Source organism: Aythya marila, assembly GCF_965140915.1.
Source record: "Aythya marila genome assembly, contig: HAP1_HAP1_SCAFFOLD_84, whole genome shotgun sequence".
Lineage (NCBI taxonomy): Eukaryota > Metazoa > Chordata > Aves > Anseriformes > Anatidae > Aythya > Aythya marila.
This window is the reverse complement of record NW_028137486.1, coordinates 12,191-34,134: the sequence shown is the minus strand read 5'-3', so window position 1 is coordinate 34,134 and position 21,944 is coordinate 12,191. Positions and strand designations below refer to the sequence as shown.

The 21,944-nt window shown below is 57.6% G+C and overlaps 1 protein-coding gene across 9 annotated transcripts; it reads left to right on the top strand.

The window, feature by feature from the left end:
- The first annotated feature begins 371 nt into the window (after nt 1-371).
- Nucleotides 372-21,944, top strand: SMARCA4 (SWI/SNF related BAF chromatin remodeling complex subunit ATPase 4). Of its 9 annotated transcripts, none has more exons than XM_082785184.1 (33): nt 372-500; nt 1,171-1,557; nt 2,029-2,127; nt 2,516-2,774; nt 3,362-3,488; nt 3,580-3,753; nt 4,493-4,666; nt 4,748-4,915; nt 5,153-5,200; nt 5,976-6,106; nt 6,539-6,596; nt 6,942-7,060; nt 7,179-7,329; nt 7,649-7,812; nt 7,908-7,974; nt 8,494-8,604; nt 9,611-9,853; nt 10,321-10,434; nt 10,660-10,767; nt 11,390-11,476; nt 11,971-12,017; nt 12,332-12,498; nt 15,809-15,972; nt 16,702-16,929; nt 17,152-17,250; nt 17,599-17,676; nt 18,544-18,762; nt 19,152-19,405; nt 19,675-19,783; nt 20,295-20,396; nt 20,501-20,633; nt 20,892-21,034; nt 21,626-21,944. In XM_082785184.1, the coding sequence occupies exons 1-33, from the start codon at nt 380-382 to the stop codon at nt 21,656-21,658; spliced, it is 4,686 nt and encodes a 1,561-aa protein (XP_082641310.1). In that variant the 5' UTR covers nt 372-379; the 3' UTR covers nt 21,659-21,944. The 9 variants fall into 9 exon arrangements, with proteins under 9 accessions (XP_082641310.1, XP_082641308.1, XP_082641311.1 ...); XM_082785182.1 differs by having other exon boundaries at nt 5,150-5,200; nt 6,945-7,060; XM_082785185.1 differs by having other exon boundaries at nt 5,150-5,200; nt 19,678-19,783; nt 20,895-21,034.

The following is a 21,944-nucleotide window of genomic DNA, read 5'->3' as shown; positions in this document are numbered from 1 at the left end:
GGGATCAGGGGCACCCTGGGGGACTCTGTGCCATTTTTGGGGGGGATTGGGGATGTCCTGGGGGCTTCTGTCCCTTTTTGGGGGGGGCTCAGGGATACCTGGGGGGTTCTGCCCCTTTTTGGGGGGCGTTGGGGCCACCCTGGGGGCTTCCATCCCTTTTTTTGTGGGGCATGGGAGCTTTTTCTGGGGCAAAAACCTGTGTTTTCAGACCCTTGTATCCACGCTGCGCCCCTCCGGCCGCCCGGAGCGGTGCACCTGCTGCATTTTGGGGCAAAACCGTGGGGTTTTGGGGCAAAATTGTGGGGTTTTGGGGCAAAATTGGGGTTTTGTGCCTCGGGGGGAGGATTTAGGGCCGTTTGTCTTGCAGCCCATGGACTCGATGCACGAGAAGGGCCTGGCCGAGGACCCGCGCTACGGCCAGATGAAAGGGATGGGGCTGAGGCCCGGGGGGCACGCGGGCATGGGGCCCCCCCCCAGCCCCATGGACCAGCACTCGCAAGGTGGGTTATGGGGGGAAAAAACGCAGAAAAGGGCAAAGACGAAGTTCTTGGGGGGTGGGGGGGGGGAATGGGGCTGTCGGTCAGTCCTTTTTGCCCCCCTTTTGTGGTATTTTTGCCCCCCACTCATTCTCCTGGCTTCTACCCCCCCCCTTCTCTCTTCTCGTGGCTTTTTGCCCCCCTTCTCACCCCCCCCCTTTCCATGCCTTTTGCCCCTTCTCACAGCATTTGCCCCCCCCTCCTTTCTGTGCCTTTTTCCCCCCTTCTCACCCCCCTTTCTGTAGCTATTTGCCCCCCCCCTTCAGACCTTTTGCCCCCCCTACAGCATTTGCCCCCCCGTTCTCATGGCCTTTTCCCCCCTGCCCCCCCATTCCTTACCCATTTACCCCCTTCCCATCCCATTTACCCCCTTCCCACCCCTCTTTTTATTTTTTTATTATTTTATTTATTTTTTTTTTTTATTTTATTTTATTTTTTATTGATTTATTTTTAAATCCCCCCCCAACCCCCCCTTTTCTAACTCCCCCTCTCCTTCCAGGCTACCCCTTCCCCTCCCATTAACCCCTTCCCATCCTCCTCATTCATTTATTCATTCTTTTTTTTTTTTTTTTATTAATTTATTTTTAAATCCCCCCCAACCCCCCCCTTTTCTAACTCCCCCCTCTCCTTGCAGGCTACCCCTCCCCGCTGGGGGGCTCGGAGCACGCCTCGAGCCCGGTGCCAGCCAACGGCCCCACCTCCGCCCCTCCGCTGCCCTCGGCGGGGGTCCCGACGTTGGACGGCTCCGACCCCCAGCCCCTGGGCCAACAGCCCCGCGGCCCCCCCACCCCTTTCAACCAGAACCAACTGCACCAGCTGCGGGCTCAGATCATGGCCTACAAGATGCTGGCCCGGGGGCAGCCCCTCCCCGAACACCTCCAGATGGCCGTGCAGGGCAAACGCCCCCTGCCCGGCCTGCAGCAGCCGCTGCCCACGCTACCTCCGCCCTCCGTGCCCCCCCAGGGGCCGGGGCAAGGGCCCGGAGCGGGGCCGACGCCCCCCAACTACAGCAGACCTCACGGTGAGACTCCCCGCGGCACCCCCCTGCTGCCTCGGGTCTGGTTTCGGTCCCCCCAGGTCGGGGTTTTGCTCCCCATCGCGGCTGTGAGGTCGTGGGGGGGGGGCGTTTGTGCCCCCCAGCACCACCTCTGACCCCTTTGGGGTTGAATTTCCCCATCCTGCTCCCCCTTGGGTCCTCCAGGAGCAGCAGGCTGAGCTTTGCTCCTCATAAACACACAGAAATTAAAATCTTAGAGTGTTGGTTTTTTTTTCTCCCCCCCATCACGGCCGTTATTAGCTCCTGGGGGGCTTCATTCGCCCCCCCAGCACCGCCTCTGACCCCTTTTGGGGTTGAATTTCCCCCTCCTGCTCCTCCTCGTGCTCCCCGGCAGCAGCAGGCTGAGCTTTGCTCCCCATAAACGCACAGAAATTAAAATCTTAACTTTTTTTTTTTCCTCCCCCTCCCTCTTTTTGTGTGTCCCTGGCTCTGCAGGTATAGGAGGGCCCAACATGCCCCCCCCCGGACCCTCAGGAGTTCCCCCAGGAATGCCTGGGCAGCCCCCGGGCGGCCCCCCCAAGCCCTGGCCTGAAGGTAAGAGCAAGGAACCGAGGGCTCGTTAGGGGCTGGCAGTTAACGAAGCAACCCACAGGGGGGGGGCACAGCCCTCTGCCCCCCTGAGAGGCTCCTCTGACCCTCAAATAGCCCCCACAGCCCCCGAGGAGCCCTTTTCCCCCCCCCAAATCCCATCTTTGTCCTTTTGGGGCTGGCTGCCCCAATTTTAACATCTCCCTTTGCTTGGGGAGGCTTTGGGTGGCCAAAAAACGTAAATTTAGGGTGCGGGGACATGGCGGGGGGGGAGAATTCATCGAGCTGCTCCCCCAATGGGCCTTGTGGGGTTTTAATTTAACCCCCTGGGGGGTTTTAATTGCTCCCAGCTCGTTTTCTAACCTCTCTCCCTTATTTTTCCCCCCCCCCCCAGGCCCTCTGGCGAATGCTGCAGCCCCCACCAGCACACCTCAGAAGCTGATCCCCCCCCAGCCGACCGGCCGGCCCTCCCCGGCGCCCCCGGCCGTGCCCCCCGCCGCCTCCCCCGTGATGCCCCCCCAGACGCAGTCCCCGGGGCAGCCGGCTCAGCCCGCCCCCATGGTGCAGCTGCACCAGAAGCAGAACCGCATCACCCCCATCCAGAAACCCCGCGGGCTCGACCCCGTCGAGATCCTGCAGGAGAGGGAGTACAGGTAGGGCCGCGGGGTCCAACAACACGTTTTGGGGTTTCTAGGGGGGGGTCTGCCACGTTTTTAGGGGTTTCCGGGGGGGTCCGACACGTTTTGGGGGTTCTAGAGATCCACCACGTTTTAGGGTTTCCAGAGCTCGACCACATGTAAAGGTTTCTGGGGGGTCCACCACATTTTAAGGTTTCTGGGGAGCTCCACCACGTTTTGGGGTTTCTGGGGGGTCCACCACATTTTAAGGTTTCTGGGGAGCTCCACCATGTTTTGGGGTTTCTGGGGGGCTCCACCACGTTTTAGGGGTTCCAGAGCCCCTCCCCATCTTTTAGGGTGCCCAGGGAGCTCCCCCACATTTTAGGATTTCCAAAACTCCACCACATTTAGGGTTTCCAGAGCTCCCCCACATTTTAGGACACCCCCCAAGCATCCCCTCTGGGGCCTCCCCATCTCACCCGAGATCAAGCCCCAATAAATCAGAGCCGGATCCGTCGGCCTCACCAGGAGAGGAGCAAGAACGCATCCCTGGGGTCACATCACTGCCCCGTGCCCCTAAATCCCCTCCTGTGCCCCTAAATCCCCTCGTGTCCCCCCCCCAGGCTGCAGGCTCGCATCGCCCACCGCATCCAGGAGCTGGAAAACCTCCCCGGCTCCCTGGCCGGCGACCTGAGAACCAAAGCGACCATCGAGCTGAAAGCGCTGCGGCTGCTCAACTTCCAGAGACAGGTACCTGGCCCTCGGGGGGGCAACCAGCGAGGGAGGGGGGGGGGAACCGGCACCGAATTCCCCTCAAAAACCCCCGAATCTCCCCCAAAAGCTGCGTCAGGAGGTGGTGGTGTGCATGCGGCGGGACACGGCCCTGGAGACGGCGCTGAACGCCAAGGCCTACAAGCGCAGCAAGCGGCAGTCCCTGCGCGAGGCTCGCATCACCGAGAAGCTGGAGAAGCAGCAGAAGATCGAGCAGGAGCGCAAGCGCCGCCAGAAGCACCAGGTGGGGGCCCGCAGCTCAGCGGGAGGGGGTTTCCTCCCTTATTTTTTTACAAAAAGGGAAGATTTGTGGATCACGCGTAAAAAAAAAAGGGAGGATTTGTGGATCACGCAAAAAAAAAAGGAGGATTTGTGGTAAATGTTTGAGGAATCGGGCTCACTGAGTGTGTAGTGCTAGATGCAGGTAAAGGATGGAAATTTCGGGCCCGTTTCGGGCTCCCTGTGCCTCATCCTCTCAGAACGGGCTGCCCAAATCTCTCCTCACCCTCTTACCCAAGGCATCATCACAGCGGGTGCCTCGCTCTGCGCCCTGCAGTAACTGCTGCCCCCTGGCATCCATGTGGCAGGGAGATCAGAGCAGGTAGCAGCAGCGTGTTCTGATCAAAGTCCTCCCCTGGCAGTTCTACCATTTATTTTTTTGTTTGTTTCCTTCTGAAAATGAGACATTCTCTCCCCTCCTTCACGTTTTCCATGTGTTGAAATAAAAAAGGGGTGGCATGGAACTGTTCTTCAGCCACATAATCACTTAGGTTTATATCCCACTTGCTTCCAGCACACAAAAACACAGCCTGGAGGCTGCTGTGCGTAGCAGGGGGGTATTTTCCTCCAACAACTCCCCTCTGCTCCAGAGATAAGGGTTGAGGCACTCGATGAGATGAATTCCAGCTTAAACTCCGCGCGTGGCGTTGGGGGACTCCCCACGCCGCTCCTAACGCTCCTGGTGGCGTTCCTCCCCCCCCCAGGAATACCTCAACAGCATCCTGCAGCACGCCAAGGACTTCAAGGAGTACCACCGCTCCGTCACGGGCAAGATCCAGAAGCTGACCAAGGCGGTGGCCACCTACCACGCCAACACCGAGCGCGAGCAGAAGAAGGAGAACGAGAGGATCGAGAAGGAGCGGATGCGCCGCTTGATGGTGAGGATCCAGAGGGCTTTGGGGTCCCCCCCCCAGGCTCCTCTGGGTGTCGGGGTGCTGAATTCCTCCTCTCCCCCCCAGGCTGAGGATGAGGAAGGGTACCGCAAGCTGATCGACCAGAAGAAGGACAAGCGGCTGGCCTACCTGCTGCAGCAGACAGACGAGTACGTGGCCAACCTGACGGAGCTGGTGCGGCAGCACAAGGCTGCCCAGGTGGCCAAGGAGAAGAAGAAAAAGAAGAAGAAGAAGGTGAGCGGGGAGAGAGGAGAGGATTGGTGGGGTTGGGCTGAAACAGGGGGTTTTTGGGGCAGGAATTGAGCTCCAAATGCTGCTGCAGCTGAGCCGCCCGGGCTCCACGTGCTCTCCTGCACCCTTTTATGCTCACACCGAGGCAGCCACACGTCCCCTGTGGCGTTGGGGGCTCTGGTTGTGTTGTTCCCTCAGTGCCAGGTCGCTTACAGCTCTCTCCCTCTTCTCTTCCAGAAGGCAGAGAACGCCGAAGGGCAGACCCCTGCCATCGGGCCGGACGGCGAGGTGAGCACGGGGACTCGCTCCTCGCCCTGCCTGGCAGAGGATCCAGCACCCCTGGGTGCTGCAGCACCCAGTTGGGCAGCTGAACCGAGGCTTCCCGGGACAAAACTCGCACCAGGATGGGCAGAGAGAGCCCTCTGAGCACCTCCGACATAAATCAGCCCCAACGGGTGCTGCAGAGCTGCAGGGGGGGGTGGTGTCCTCCCCGGGGGGGCTGCGGCTGCCAGCTGGGGTTAGGACCCGTGCTCTGCCCCGAAAATGAGGGGGTTTCTTGTCCCCGCTCTGCTCGGGGTCCTGCCTGCGTGGAGTCCTCCTGAGGACTCGGCAAAATCCCTTGCGAGCAGCAGGGCTTTCCTTTGAGGTTTTGGATGAAATGGCCCCGCAGCAGGGCTTCTCCTGGAGATTTTGAGTGAAATAGCCCTGCAGCAGGGCTCCTCTTTGAGATTTTGAAGGAGTTGGTCCTGCAGCAGGGCTTTCCCTTAACACTGTGACCAAAATAGCCCCACAGCAGGGCTTCTCCTTGAGGTTTTGGATGCAATACCCCTGCAGCAGGGCTTTCCTTTAACCCTCTGAACAAATCTGAGCTGGAGGCACGATGCCTGGTGCCCGAAGTCACCTCCCCACGTGGAGATGGGTTTTAAAACCCAATTTCCACAGGCCCCAAGTGCTGCGTGCAGCTCTGTGGGCTCCCTCGGAGCAGCAGACGAGGAAGCAAACGCCAGCTCTGCTCCAGGGCAGGAGAATAACAGCAACCTGTATTTTTTCTTTCCTCCCTCAGCCTCTGGATGAGACGAGCCAGATGAGCGACCTCCCCGTGAAAGTGATCCACGTGGAGAGCGGCAAGATCCTCACCGGCACCGACGCCCCCAAAGCGGGGCAGCTGGAGGCCTGGCTGGAAATGAACCCTGGGTGAGTCCCAGGGGGGGTTAACTCGGGGGCAGCACGGCCCCAAATTCACACCGGGGTTTGTGGGTTTGCCCCCACCTCTGCTGTGTGGGGTCTTGGGGTTGGGACCGGCGGCTTGGCAGCGAGCCCAAAGCCCTGAGTTTGGGGCTCTGGCTGGGAATTGGGGGTCCCAGTGGGAAGGGGGGGTCCCAGAGGGGCTCAGCTGCTAGAATGAGGTAGGATGGAGGCGTGGAGGGCTCTGCGGGTGGTCCTGGGTGCGTGCTGAGGGAGCAAAGAATGAAGGAATAAGCGTTTTGTTAAAAAATAAATAAAAGGAAGAACAAACCCCAAGCCCTAACGCGAAGGTTTCTGGAACCGGGCTGGGCTCGTGCTGTGCGTGGAGTGCTGCTGGCAGCAGCTTGGCAATTAAATATTAATATATTTGTGTTTAATTAGGTATGAGGTAGCTCCGAGGTCTGACAGCGAAGAAAGTGGGTCAGAGGAGGAGGAGGAGGTAAGGAGAAATGTCAGCACTTGGTGCTTTCATGTTTTAAGCGTTTGGGGGAGAAGGAAGCAGCTGGAGGTGCAGCTTCCCAGCGTGGTTCCGTGCCAGGCAGCTCAGACAAAGTCCCCCTGATGAGTTTATTGGGAATAAACTGCAAAATCTGTTAAAATAAATAAATAAAAGCTGGGTGGGTTCAGTCCGTTTGTGCTGGCCTGGATAAACCATGGCTGCCCCCGTTCTCGGGGGGTTCCCCACGCAGTTTTCAGGGCTGGTGACTGCTCTGGGGGGGGGTTTTCCTGCTGCCTGCACCCCCCCAGGCAGCAGCCCGGTGCTCAGCACCCTTCCTCCCCGCAGGAGGAGGAGGAGGAGCAGCCTCAGCCTGCTCAGCCGGCGCTGCCCGTGGAGGAGAAGAAGAAAATCCCTGACCCCGACAGCGACGACGTTTCGGAGGTGGACGCCCGGCACATTATCGAGTGAGCATCGCCTCTCTGTTAATTAGAGCTAATTTGGCTTGTGCCTGGGGGGAAATTGACCTCCCGGGCGGGGGATTCGTGAGCCATCACCATCCTCACCGTGCTTCCTCTCCCCCAGGAACGCCAAGCAGGACGTGGACGATGAGTACGGCGTGTCGCAGGCGCTGGCGAGGGGCCTGCAGTCCTACTACGCCGTGGCCCACGCCGTCACCGAGAGGGTGGACAAGCAGTCCACGCTGATGGTCAACGGCGTCCTCAAGCAGTACCAGGTGAGATTTTGGGGTGGTTTGGGGTTGTTTTGGGCTCCCAGGAGGAGGAGAGGGAGCTGAGGGCAGAGCCAGCGCCTGTCCTTGGCGTGAAATAATTCACTTAAAGCAAAGAACGCCAGCTCTCCTGCGCCTGTGGTGCTGAGAGGGGAGGAATTCATCAATGCCAGTGGTTTTAAATAATTTAATGAGGTCTCTCATGGTGTTTGGGGAGCCTGGCTGCACGCTGAGGTGGAGGTGGGGGGCTCGGGCTGCTGGCACGTCCCTGCTGCATCACCTTGGGGTTTTTTTTCACCCCTCTTTTCTCTCCTTTTCCCCGCAGATCAAGGGCTTGGAGTGGCTGGTGTCCCTGTACAACAACAACCTGAACGGCATCCTTGCAGACGAGATGGGTCTGGGCAAAACCATCCAGACCATCGCTTTAATCACATACCTCATGGAGCACAAGCGGATCAACGGCCCCTTCCTCATCATAGTACCTCTCTCGTAAGTGCCCCCTCGCCGCCCCAGGCCTGTCCTGTGGTTTCCCCTGATGTAAGGGCAGGTTTTACCCTTCCTTTTCCCTTTTTTTTTTTTTCCAGAACCCTGTCGAATTGGGCATACGAGTTTGACAAATGGGCTCCTTCTGTGGTGAAGGTCTCCTACAAGGCAAGTAGAGGCTTTGTTTTTCCTCCCCAGCAGAACAAATTTGCCGTTAGCCACAGGGATCTGGGACGCTTCCCCGGCGCTGAAAACGAAACCCACAGCTGGTTTTTGTTCCTTAGTGCCAGAAGGGATCCAGCTGCTGCTGGCTGCGCCCACGGGACCGCCCTTCTGCTACTGGAACGTCGTCCCACATCGATAACAACTTCTCCCACCACCTCTCCTTTTTCTGGGACCCCGTGGCTCTCCCTTTTTTTTCCAGGACCCTGTGGCTCCCTTTTTTTTTCCAGGACCCCATGGCTCTCCCTTTTTCCCCAGGACCCCGTGGCTCCTTTTTTTTTTACAGGACCCGGAGGCTCTCCTTTTTTCTCCAGCACCCCGTGGCTCTCCCTTTTTTTTTCCAGGACTCCATGGCTCTCCCTTTTTTTCCAGGACATGGATGCTTTCTTTTTCCAGGACCCCGTGGCTCTCCTTCCCAGGACGTGGATCCTGCCTTACCATTTCTCTTGGCAATTCTCCCTGCAGGGCTCTCCGGCAGCAAGACGGGCATTTGTACCTCAGCTCCGCAGCGGGAAATTCAACGTCCTGCTCACCACGTACGAGTACATCATCAAAGACAAGCACATCCTCGCCAAGGTGAGTCCTGGCAGCTCCCCGCCGGGTGCTTGTGGGGCTGATTCTGCACCCTGCTGCTCTGTGTCCAGCAGAGCCTGAGTGGAACCCCAGATTTTTCTTCCTTCCCTCCTGTTATGCTTGGCAGGAGGAGAGGAGCTGCTCCGAGCAGCCTGAGAGCAGACACTCTGCGTCCCGTGACACAGCAAAATGGCCTTTTTCTTAAAAAACAAAACAAAAAAGAAAGTCACGGGACTTAAAGTGATTTTACAGTGGCTATCTGTTAAAATCTCTGCCAGATTGTCACTGCGCTGCTGCCCCAGCTGAGTGCCAGAGGGCTGCTTCTGCACACAGCAGCGAGCCAGAGGGTGACGATGGAATTGGTTAGGCTCCCACGGGGTTTGGAGAGTTGTGGAGGTTCAAGAGAACACAGACAACGTGCCAGAACCTCAAATTGGGAGGCTTAATCCACAGACAGTCTGTCAGAACCTCAAATTAGGAGGCTTAATCCACAGACAATGTGTCAAGAACCTCAGATTTATAGGTTTAATCCCTGATTTAGTCCTGCAGCACTGGGTGACCAGGGTCTGGTTTGTAAAAATGGTAAAACTTCACCAATTTGTCAAACATAACAGAGCCGAGGCGTCTTCCTTGCCTTGGCGAGGCTCTGAAGGGAGTTGTCTTTGCTGTTCCCTCCTCCTGGTGAAGAGTTCAAGGAGGAGAAGGGCCAAAAAGCCTGAGAAATTCTGAAATCCCCCACGCTGCCCTCGGTCTCTCTCCTGTTTTAGCCTTCTCCCTTTTCCTGACTCCTTCCTCTCCCATCTCTGAGCCGGAGACGTGAAGCCCTGCTGCCGGGGGAGCTTTCCAGGCAGCAGCTAAGAGAAGGAGAGAAATTTTAGGGGGTTTTCGTGGTCCTGGCAAGCTCTGCCTACACCCGGAGGCCTTGGGGCCGTTCTCCAGCCCCAGCTGGGGCTCAGCAGAGCTGGAACCAGCCCAGAGCCCCCTCGCTCAGGCTCCTGCCCTCCCGCAGATCCGCTGGAAGTACATGATCGTGGACGAGGGCCACAGGATGAAGAACCACCACTGCAAGCTCACCCAGGTCCTCAACACCCACTACGTGGCCCCCCGCCGCCTGCTGCTGACGGGCACCCCGCTGCAGAACAAGCTCCCCGAGCTCTGGGCCCTGCTCAACTTCCTCCTGCCCACCATCTTCAAGAGCTGCAGCACCTTCGAGCAGTGGTTCAACGCCCCCTTTGCCATGACGGGGGAGAAGGTGCGGGTCCTGTGGCCGGTTCTGCTTTATTTCTGCTTGCAGAGCCTCTTGCTTTCCACTCCCGAGCGTCCCGATGGAAATTGGGGGGGTTTTGGGGAGGGGTTCGGTGGTGGGCTAAACACTGAGCGTTAATTGAGTGCTCCAGGAGCTGCCTGGGTCCCACCAGCACGGATCTGAGCAGCGAAGCCTCTTCCAGTGCAGCTCCTGCTGTCAGCAGGGTGGGTTCTCAGACAGCCAGGGGGAGAGGAGCGAGCTCAAACTGGAAGCAAAACCCCCCCCCAGGGGGCTCAGACCCCCAGGAGACCCCCACTACGCCGCGTGCAGAGCGGTTCCTGGCTTCACCCTGACCCCTCAGCCTCCAAGGAGCTGATATTGGGGATTCCACGGGTTGCTGAGAGACGCTTTTTGTTCTGAGGGGGATTTCATGGGTCCCTGAGTGACGCTTTTCGTTCTGGCTCCTGGTGCAGGTGGACCTGAATGAAGAGGAAACCATCCTGATCATCAGGCGCTTACACAAGGTGCTGCGCCCCTTCCTGCTGCGAAGGCTGAAGAAAGAAGTGGAAGCTCAGCTGCCCGAGAAGGTAACTGCCCCCTTCCTCCTCCTCCTCCTCCTCCTCATCCTCCTCCCTGCCACTGCGAGCGGTTTCTTCACCTCCCCAATGATTTCGGGCTGGGTTAACTCACTCCCTGCTGCGGTTCGGGCGACTCGGGGTGCCCCCAGGCTCCCAAAACGCGCTCTGGGACGCGGAGGGATTTGGGGTCCCGCTGTACCTCGAGGGCTCACGGCCTCTCCTCGCTCCCTGCAGGTGGAATACGTGATCAAGTGCGACATGTCGGCCCTGCAGCGGGTGCTCTACAGGCACATGCAGGCCAAGGGCGTGCTCCTCACCGACGGCTCCGAGAAGGACAAAAAGGTTTGCCCGGCTTCCCCCGGGGCTGCCCAAATGCCTCGGGGATGGGGGAGGCCCCTCTGCGTGCCCGCTGCCCCCCAGGGACAGCAAAAAGCCCCTTTATCAGGGGTTTAGGAATTCCTGAGCACAGCAAGAGGCCCCTTTATGGGGAATTTAGGGATTCCTGAGGGGCTCACCAGGCTGAGTTTGGCCCACCACGAGCCCCTTGTGCTGCCAGGAGCGCCCCGAGGGTGCGTTGGGCACGGGGCTGTGCCTGCTGCTGCCAGGGCACCCACAGCAGCCACCACCAGGCTCTCAGCAAGCCAAGTGGCAACTCCCTGCAGAGAAATGAATAAAAAAAGACCCTTTGGCCTGAACCAGAAGCTGAAGGCGAAAATTTCCTCGTCCTTCAACTTGCCTCTTCAGCTCTCTGCTCCCCTCGAGCCGCCGGCTCTTCGGCAGCTTTTGCTCCTTGGGTTCCTCGAGGGGATTTTATTTGTCCTAAAAGCTCGAGTTTCACCCCACGCTGATGGGGAAAGCGGCACCAAAACCTCAGGGCTGGGAGCTCTGAGTGCTCCAGGGGCTCCTCCTGGCCACATGGCTGGGCAGAACCCCGAAATTCACTTGGGTTTCCCTCTTGGCGCAGGGTAAAGGTGGGACAAAAACCCTGATGAACACCATCATGCAGCTGAGGAAGATCTGCAACCACCCCTACATGTTCCAGCACATCGAGGTAACGCAGAGCTGGGTGGGCAGTGGGCTTATATGCTCGGGGGGGGCTCAGGAACTGCTCTGCCCCTGCCAAATCCAGGCGGTGCGAGGAGCAAACGGCTCTGTCGCCGTGTCCCAGGGCACTGAAATCCTCGGTGCAGCCACACAGTGCTGGGCAGCTTCGGGTTCACTTCAGGATGTTTTGTGCCACCCAAAACAATCCAAATTTGTTCAGACGAGCTCCCTGAAGCAATATCACCTAAAAACAGGGAGCTTTGGAGCTGGGCTGATCCCTCTGGATCAGACTTCCCGTGCCATGAGGGTGCTGCTGCTGCCTGGCACCACACAGAGCTCTTCAGATCACCCCAGTCCTGCACATTTCGTGCCTGGGACCCGAGCTGTCAGCAATCCTCCAGGCCCCGAGGGCCGGTTCTCTTTTAGGGCAGCTCCAGGACCGTGGAGTTCTCGTTTTATCTGTGTGCCAGGCCCCTTTCTGACCTTGCTTTCCGTTTGCAGGAATCCTTTTCCGAGCACTTGGGGTTCACTGGAGGTATCGTGCAAGGGTAAGTGCGCTTTTATCGAGTCCCAGCGGAGGGATTTGTGGCTCACCAGCACCATCAGGGATCTCCCAGCGCTGATACCCCTCAGGGGAGGAGGAGGAGGAGGAGGTTTTAGTCCTGAGCGGGCTTCTGGCAAAGAGGCCAATGCCCTGAGCTGGCAGTGAGGAAGAAAAACTCAGGCAGTGCCCTCAGCAAGATGCTTTAACGTCTGGTCAGCCCCACAGTGTGCAGGCAGCGGGGCTTGGTGGTCTCCATAGTCCTTTCCACCTCAACTGCTCCCTTCCACGTCCTCATTGCCCTCTTCTCTTCCCTCCCAGCCTGGATTTGTACCGTGCCTCGGGCAAATTTGAGCTCCTAGACAGAATCCTCCCCAAGCTGCGAGCCACCAACCACAAGGTGCTGCTCTTCTGCCAGATGACCTCCCTGATGACCATCATGGAAGATTATTTTGCTTACCGTGGATTCAAATACCTCAGGCTGGACGGTGAGTGCCTCCGCCCCGCGGGGCCGGCAGCCGCCCCCGGTGCTTGACGTTAAACCCCTCGCGTGGGGCCGAGCAGCGAGGTGAGCGGGGACGGAGGTAAGGTGACGGCCGGGCCATCTTCCAGCAGCCCGAGGAGGAGAGAAACAGCGTGCCATAAGGCAGTAAGCCTCGCTGAGAGGGCACAGAGGAAAGAATAAACGCCCTTGAGGGGTGTAGGATACAGAATAAATGCCCTTGAGGGGCGTAGGATACAGAATAAATGCCCTTGAGGGGCACAGGATACAGAATAAATGCCCTTAAGGGGCACAGGATACAGAATAAATGCCCTTAAGGGGCATAGGATACAGAATAAATGCCCTTGAGGGGCATAGCATACAGAATAAATGTCCTTAAAGGGCGCAGAGTAAAGAATAAATGTCCTTAACGGATGCAGAGTAAAGAATAAATGCCCTTAAGGGGCACAGGATACAGAATAAATGCCCTTAAGGGGCATAGCATACAAAATGAGTGTCCTTAAAGGGCGCAGAATAAAGAATAAACGTCCTTAAAGGGCGTAAGGTACAAAATAAATGTCCTGAAGGAGCACGGAATAAAGAATAAATGTCCTTGAAGGGCATAGGATAAAGTATATACGTCCTTAAAGGGCGTAGGATACAGAATAAATGCCCTTAAGGGGCACAAAATAAAGAATAAACATCCTTAAGGGGTATTGGATAAAATATTTACGTCCTTAAGGGGCATTGGATATAATATATACGTCCTTAAAGGGCACAGGATACAGAATAAACGTCCTTAAAGGGCGTAGGATACAAAATAATTGTCCTGAAGGAGCACAGAATAAAGTATATACGTCCTTAAAGGGCGTAGGATAAAGTATATACATCCTTCAGGAGCACAAAATAAAGAATAAACGTCCTTAAGGGGCGCAAGGTACAGAATAAACGCCCTTATGGGGCATTGGATAAAATATATGCGCCCTTAAGGGGCACAGGATACAAAATAAACGTCCTTAAAGGGCGTAAAATACAGAATAAACGTTCTTAAAGGGCATTGGATAAAACATACACGCCCTTAAGGGGCGCAGGATACAGAGTAAATGTCCTTAAAGGGTGTAGAATACAGAATAAATGTCCTTAAAGGGCATTGGATAAAATATATACATCCTTAAAGGGCATAGAATATAGAATAAACGTCCTTAAGGGACGTAGGATACAGAATACATGTCCTTAAAGGGCACTGGATAAAATATATATGTCCTTAAAGGGCATAGAATACAGAATAAATGTCCTTAAGGGGCACAAAATAAAAAAATAAACCTCCTAAACCTCCTTAAAGGTGTAGGATAAAGAATAAATGTCCTTAAGGGTTGTAGGATAAAGTATATATGGCTTTTAAGGGTGTAGGATGAAGAATAAATGTCCTTAAAGGGCACAGGATACAGAACAAATGTTTTCAAATAAAGTATAAATGTCCTTAAAGGGCGTAGATTAAAAAATAAACCTCGCTTAAGGGGCATGGGGTAAGGAATAAACCTTCCTTAAAGGGTGTAGGATAAAGAATAAATGTCCTTAAAGGGCATAAAATAAAGAATAAACCTTCCTTACAGGGTCTAAGAGTAAAGAATAAAGAATATTTTGCACCCTTTTTCCTTAAAGGGCGCAAAATAAAGACAAAACCTTCCTTAAAGGGTGTGGGATAAACGTCCTTAAAGGGCGTAGAATAAATAAACCTTCCTTGAAGGCTGAAGAATAAGGAGTAAATGTCCTTAAAGGCCGTAAAATAAGGAATAAATGACCTTAAAGAGCATTGGATAAAAAAGAAACCGTCCTTAAAGGGCGTAGAATAAGGAATAAACGCCCTTAAAGGGTGTTGGACAAGGAATAAATGTCCTTAAGGTACTCTGGATAAATAATAAATGACCTTAAGGTTGCAGAATAAGGAATAAATGTCCTTAAAGGGCATTGGAGAAAGAAGAAACCTTCCTTAAGGGGCTCAGAATAAAGAATAAATGCCCTTAAGGGGCTCAGAATAAAGAATTAATGCCCTTAAGGGGTGCAGAATAAATGATAAATGCCCTTAAGGGGCACAGAATAAACCATAAATGCCCTTAAGGGGCTCAGGGTACAGAAGAAATCTTCCTTTGGGGGCGCAGGATGAGGCAGGGGCTGTCGGAGGGCAGGTGAGGAGCAGCCTTGGGCTTGGCCCCTTCCAGCTGGCTGCTCCCAAAGCTCCAGCTCCCCCCTCTCAGCTCCACGTAGCTCTTAATGAATTAATGCTGGAGGGCTGAAAGGCCCTCTGATGGGTGATGGAGCCCCGTTAATGGTGTAAGAATCACAAATTGTAGGGGTTGGAAGGGACCTCGAAAGATCACGGGGTCCAACCCCCAAAGGCTGGTGGCCAGAGCCTCGTTAACAGTGCCTGCTCTGAACCTCGTTAGCCCCGTAACGTGACACGAGCGGAGCTCTGGGCTCTGTGCAGGGGCACGGCTGGCCTTGTGGACAAAAGAAAATGAAAATCAAGTCCAGCAGAACCTTTTCAAAGCAAGTCCCAGCAGAAAATTAAAATCAAGTCACCGCAGGAGCAGAGCACGGCGTTGCTGCAGAGCTGCCCACGCCTGGCCCTGCGGCCCCAAAACCTCTCCCAGCCACGAGCGGCGCTGACTTTTTACAAGTTGGCCTTCCCAAAACCAGCCACGGAGCGAGCAAAGCACAAAACGAGGCTGAAGGTCCTAAAATCGAGCTTTTATTCCCCGACCTGAGCCTCTCGCATCCAATTCCTCCTTTAAGCCCCCCGTTGACCGCCCCCCAGCCCCAGCGGGGCCGTAACTCGCCCCGGCACCGGGCAGGGAAGGCACCGAGGTCTCCGTAGTCGTTAACCCCAAGCCTTTCTTTCATTTCTTTCATTTATTCCATTTATTTCTGATGCTTTTGAGCTCCTCGCACACCCCGCCATGCCCTGAGCTGCCCCCGGGCCCCTACACGGAGCCCCATGCGATTTATTCCTCCGAGGGAGGCGTTTGGGGGGCACGGGCTGGTGGAGACCCTCCCCTAGCGTGGCCTTGCAGCCGCTGCCCCCCAGCTTTGGGAGATTTGATGCCCCCGGGGCCACCCCAGACACTGCTGCTCCTGCTCCAGCCGCTCGTCCCCTTTTTCTCCCTGCCCTTGGAGCCTTTCTACCGAAAGCAGCCTCCGGCTGAGCGCGCCCTGCAGCCTTTCACAGGCAGCCCCCGCGCCGTGCAGAGCCCCCCAGCCCCTCCCCAGCGCCTCGAGGTGTCCCCGGGCAGGAGTGACCCCTTCCTCTCTGTTTTTAGGAACCACTAAAGCCGAAGACCGCGGCATGTTGCTAAAGACTTTCAATGAGCCAGGCTCTGAGTACTTCATTTTTTTGCTCAGCACCCGGGCTGGCGGGCTGGGGCTCAACCTCCAGTCTGCAGATACTGTGATTATCTTTGACAGCGACTGGAACCCTCACCAGGTAAAAACCCAACCAAAAAAACACCAAAACAAAAACAAACAAACAAACAAAAAAAAAAAACACCACAAAAGCCAAGGAAGCACACAAAAAAACTGGTGGAAGGGATGGAGAAGACGGCTCCGGCCGCGCCGTTTCCCCTTGCCTGGAAGAGCTCCTCATTCACTGCCCAGCCTGGGCTGAAGACCCCCACCTCTACGCCCCAAAAGCTGCCGTCCCATCCGCCCACCACCCCCAGCACGAGAGCCAGCAGCAGCAGGGGCTTTGCCACAACCTGGGCATCGCCCTGGGGGGCTCATTTCTGGCGGGGGAGGCCGGAGAGAAGCCGAGAGCCCGGCGCTGGTGGCAGCGGAGGTCGGAAACCCCCCCCCTCCCTGCTCCTCCCAGCCCACGGTGCGTTAAAGCACCCCAAAAAAAAACCCTCTGTCCTCCCTGCCTGGTGCTGGTGGACACCCCCGGGCGAGCTCCCTCTGACCGACTGCCTCCAAGAGGCGGGGAGCAGCCCCCCCAAAATTCTGGCTGCCGTTCCCGGTGTGCGCTCGGTCCCCTAAGGAGAGCGCTCCCGTCCCTCGGCGAGTGACCCGAGCTCCCTGCGAGCCCAACGCAGCCCTCGGCGGGGAGCAGGGCCCCCCCCCAGGCCCACGCCGCGTTGTCGAGGACAAAACCCATCGCGTGCTGGCTTAGAAAAAAAAAAAAAAACCCTCGGCAACCCGTGCGCCCTGTCCCCGGCAGGACCTGCAGGCGCAGGACCGCGCGCACCGCATCGGGCAGCAGAACGAGGTGCGAGTCCTCCGGCTCTGCACCGTCAACAGCGTGGAGGAGAAGATCCTGGCCGCCGCCAAGTACAAGCTGAACGTGGACCAGAAGGTCATCCAAGCCGGCATGTTCGACCAGAAGTCCTCGAGCCACGAGCGAAGAGCCTTCCTGCAGGCCATCCTGGAGCACGAGGAGCAGGACGAGGTAAGGGGCAGCGGCGGCCGCTTCCTGCTACTCCCGGAGCGCGCTCGAGCGACCGTGCGGCTGGCTTGGCTCCACTGCCCTGCGCCGCCTCGAGGCCAAGGGCGCGGGGGCGAGAAGGAAGGCGCATGACCACTTGTTGCTAGTGGAAGGGAGTTTTTGAGCGTCGGTGAAAGGTGCCGGATTGATCAGCCCTGGAGACTGAAGTCCTCTATTTATCCACAGAACAGATACAGCGCGGGCAGCGGCAGTGGCAGTGCAAGCTTCCCCCACACTGCCTCAACCCTGTGCCTGAACGCTGAGTTGGAGGAACCACCTCTAAAGGTGAGAGGGGTTGTTCAGTCTCCACGCCCATTCAATCCTCGGCCTTGCTGCTGAGACTGCCACCGCACGTGCCAGCTCCGACGGTGGTCTTTGCACCGTGGAATTAACCCGCCCGCTAGAAACCAGCCTGAGGCCGCCCAAAAAAAAATAAAAAAAAATAAAAATAAAATGAAAACACATAAATAAAAATGAATAAAAGCATAAATAAATACAGAACAATACGAATTCAGACACGTCTCTTGACGGGCAACCCAACACGCGTCGGATGGTGACGAGCGCACGACCCCGCGGCGCCGTCTTTCTCGCCGCTCAGCCGGGGCTTTTGTCTTTTTCTTGCCCCCCTCGCAGGAGGAAGACGAGGTCCCCGACGACGAAACGGTCAACCAGATGATCGCGCGGCACGAGGAGGAGTTTGACCTTTTCATGGTGAGCATGGCCCCGGCTGCGCAGGAGGAGTGGTGCCCGCAGTTCTCCCGAGTAGCAGCTAAAACGGTCTCTCTAACAGAAATCAGCCGCGAGTGCTTAACGGAGCCGTGACTCGTTCGAGTTCATCAGGTAAAACAAAACTGTGGAGCAGGGGCTCACGGGCAGGACGCTCCCGGCTCCGGTAAGGGACCAGGCTCGGTGGGGCCGGGAGGTTCCAGCAGCGCTGCCCCCCCCCACACACACACCTCTCGCCCGTGGGGGCGCTGAGCAAAAAGCCGGTTCCGTCCCCAAAATATCCCTGGCGCCCGCCGGAGGGGGGAAAAGGAGCTCTGTGAAAGAGGAGAGGCTTCCTCGTTCCTCCAGGACGAGGGAAGGGCACGTGGAGGGAGGACTACAGGTCCCCCGAGGCGCTGCGAATGGCAAAGCGTTAATTAAAACGGCGTCGTTAATGGCAGAGCGTTAATTAGAGCCGGATAATTGCTGCCCGTGCCACCTCTGCAGCCGCAGCCCCGTTAACTCCCGGCGCTGCCGCCCGTGTCCCATGCCCGAGGCCACCCTGGAGTCCTTCAGGGACTCGGCAGCAGAGAGGGGCGAGCTCCCCCAGCCCCGCAGCCTAACGAGCTCCAGCCGCTAATTAATCCCTGCCCCATCTCCCACCGACCGGGCCGGATTCCTGCCCTCCCTCCTGCAGCCTCTACCGAGCTGTGGCCCCCGAAACATTTTCCGCTCCTCCCAGTGGCTCTCCCCACCCGGCCCCGTGCTCCCCCGAGGCCTCTCCGCGGCCCCCCCAGGAGGATTTAGGGCCGCAGCCGCCCCCCACCCCGAGCCCGGCGGCAGCCCCACAGCTTCGCCCCCTTCTCCTGGCAGCGCATGGACCTGGACCGCAGGCGGGAGGAGGCGCGCAACCCCAAGCGCAAGCCGCGGCTGATGGAGGAGGACGAGCTGCCCTCGTGGATCATCAAGGACGACGCCGAGGTGGAGAGGCTGACCTGCGAGGAGGAGGAGGAGAAAATGTTCGGCCGAGGCTCCCGGCACCGCAAGGAGGTGGACTACAGCGACTCGCTGACGGAGAAGCAGTGGCTCAAGGTATACATGGTACAGCAGCCTTGACTCCGTGGCCTCTCAGCCCCGTGCTGGTGTCCGTCCGTCTGTCCGTCCGTCCGTCCGGGGGTCCCAGTGTCCCCCGTGGGTGCTGATGAGGCGGGCGCCCCGTTAAAACGCCCTCGGGCGGCCCCATCCGCAGCGGGGAGGTGGCACCGTAACCGCCCCAGCCTCGTTTCCTCCCCAAATATTCCCAGAAATACCTGAATTTGGTGACTTCCCCCCATAATTAGGGGATCTTTGTGCACCAGGGAGCTGTACACAGCCCCCCAGGGTCGAGCAGGGGGGGTGGCTTTGGGTTTGGGGAGGGGGTTGGGGGGCAGCTCAGGGTTGGGGCCTCCGTGCTAGCGGCTCCTGCGTTGCCCCCCGGGCAGGCGATCGAGGAGGGCACGCTGGAGGAGATCGAGGAGGAGGTGAGGCAGAAGAAATCCTCCCGCAAACGCAAGCGGGACACGGACGTGGGCTCCGCCACCCCCACCACCAGCACCCGCAGCCGGGACAAGGACGAGGAGAGCAAGAAGCAGAAGAAACGGGGCCGGCCGCCGGCCGAAAAACTCTCCCCCAACCCCCCAAACCTCACCAAGAAGATGAAGAAGATCGTGGACGCCGTCATCAAGTACAAGGACAGGTAGGAGAGGGGAGAGGCGGGGGCCGGGGGGGGGGATTTTGATCTGGGAGCTGCTCCCTGCAGCCCCCACGCCGCCCGCACCATCCCCTCGGGTGCCCACCGAGGTCTGTGGGGCGTTGGGGAGCCCCAAAACCCAAAATTCTTTGCCAAACACCACGCGGTGGTTCGTTTGAGCGGGCTGGGAATGAGCAGTGGGTTAATTAATGAATTAATTGAGGGGTTCGAGGGGTGTTGGTGCCGCCCTTGACGCGCCGTCCCTCTCCGTGCAGCAGCAGTGGCCGCCAGCTCAGCGAGGTTTTCATCCAGCTCCCCTCCCGCAAGGAGCTGCCCGAGTACTACGAGCTCATCCGCAAGCCGGTCGACTTCAAGAAAATCAAGGTGAAAAAGAAAAAAAAACATTAAAAAAAAAATCCCGGCTCCTCACGGGGGTGCGGGTGAAATTTGGGGCACGGAGAGGAGCTTTTGGGGCCCCAAGGGCAGGTTTTGGGCTACCGGAAGGCTTTTGGAGCACGGAGAGGAGCTTTTGGGGCACGGAGAGGAGCTTTTGGGGCCCCGCAGGGAGCCTTTGAGGCACTGGGGGCAGGTTTTTGGGCCCTGAGGAGAGCTTTTGGGGCACACAGAGGAGATTTTGGGGTACTGAGGGCAGGTTTGGGGCCCCAAGGGGAGCTTTTGGGGCACTGAGAAGAGCTCTTGGAGCACTGGAAGGCTTTTGGGGCCCCAAGGGGATCTTTTAGGGTACTGAGGGCAGCTTTTGGGGCACAGAGAGGAGGTTTTGGGGCCCCGAGGGGAACTTTTGGGGTACTGGGGGCAGGTTTGTGGCCCCGAGGGCAGTTTTTGGGGCACGGAGAGGAGCTTTGAGGGGGCCTGACCCCGTTTTTCCACCCCCCAGGAGCGCATCCGCAACCACAAGTACCGCAGCCTGAACGACCTGGAGAAGGACGTGATGCTGCTGTGCCAGAACGCGCAGACCTTCAACCTCGAGGGCTCCCTGGTAAGGCCACACCGCCACCGGGGGGCTTTGGGGGCCGTGGGGTGGCTTTTTGGGGGGTCTCAGGGTGTCCCCCTTCCTCACAATCCTGCCGCCCCCCCCCCCAGATTTACGAGGACTCCATCGTGCTGCAGTCCGTCTTCACCAGCGTGAGGCAGAAAATTGAGAAGGAGGAGGAGAGCGAAGGTGAGGACAGTGAGGAGGAGGAGGAAGGCGAAGAGGAAGGATCGGAATCAGAGGGTGAGTGCCCCCCAAGGGGGTTTGGGGGTTTAATGGGGGGGGGGGAACGGCCCCAAAACCTCCCCCCTCCCGGCGGGCAGGGCCGTGGCGGCGTGCCCGGGGGAAGCGCACGCTGCCCGCACCCTGCCCCGGGACAGCGGGGACGTGGGGAGCCAGGGAGGGGGAGCGGGAACTGGGAGGAACTGGGGGAGACTGGGAGAACCCCCGCGAGGGTCCTGGTGTGACGGTGGCCCCCTCTTTGTCCCCCCCCAACCCCAGCAGCCCGGTCTGTGAAGGTGAAAATCAAACTGGGGCGCAAGGAGAAGGCGCAGGAGCGGCTCAAGGGCCGCAGGCGCACCAGCCGCGGCTCCCGCGCCAAGCCCGTGGTGAGCGACGACGACAGCGAGGAGGAGCAGGAGGAGGTGAGGCCCCCAAAATGCTCTCTTTTCCCCCAAAAAATACCCTCTTTTTTCCCCCAAATACGCCCTCTTTTTTTTCCCCAAAAAGTCTTCTTTTTTCCCCCCCCAAAAAAGCCCTATTTTTTCTCCCCAGAAAAGTCCTCTTTTTTTCCCCAGAATATGCCCTCTTTTTTCCCCAAAAAATACGCCCTTTTTCCCCAAAAAATACACCCTCTTTTTTTCCCCCCTGAAATGTCCTTTTTTACCCAAAAACCACGAAAACGCCCTTTTTTCCCCAAAAAACACCCTTTTTTCCCCAAAAAGCACCCTCTCTTTTTCCCTCCAAAACACTTTTTTCCTCAAAAACATGACCTCTTTTCCCCAAAAGAACCACCCTCTTTTTTTCCCCCAAACACCCTCTTTTTTCCTCAAAAACACACCAAAACACCCTTTTTTTCCCCCAAAATGCTCTTTTTTTCCTAAAATGCGCCCTTTTCCGCCCCAAAAAATAAAACACTCTATTGTTTCCCCAAACAACGCCTTCCTTTTCCCCCAAAACACTCCTTTTCCCTCTTTCTTCCCCCAAACCCCCCCTAACCTCCTGTCTCCCCCCAGGATCGCTCCGGCAGCGGCACCGAAGACGACTGAGCCCCCGCCCCGCGGCCCCGGCCCCCCGTAGCCGCGAGGGGCTGGAGTACCCTGGCCCCCCCCCCATATTTATAGCGCCGGGCTGGCAGCCCCCCTAACAGCATTAACTGTTCGCAGGGAGCGCTCAGCTCCCCGATTTCCCTCTTTTTCGCCCCATTTTCAGCAGCGGTACTGTTCTCGGTGGCTCGCTGGAGGCGGCCGCTCGTGGCCGCCCCGCCGCCGGCCGCGCGTGTCGATGTCACTGGATTTCAAGCAGTAATAAATTAAACCTGACCCTACCCCTGCC

Bases quoted from the DNA above. Each gene is read 5' to 3' on its own strand.
- SMARCA4 (XM_082785180.1), top strand. From the start codon at position 380: ATGCACGAGAAGGGCCTGGCCGAGGACCCGCGCTACGGCCAGATGAAA. The intron at 19,784-20,294 runs GTGAAAAAGAAA...TCCACCCCCCAG, and splicing joins TCGACTTCAAGAAAATCAAG to GAGCGCATCCGCAACCACAA. The intron at 21,035-21,625 runs GTGAGGCCCCCA...GTCTCCCCCCAG, and splicing joins GCGAGGAGGAGCAGGAGGAG to GATCGCTCCGGCAGCGGCAC.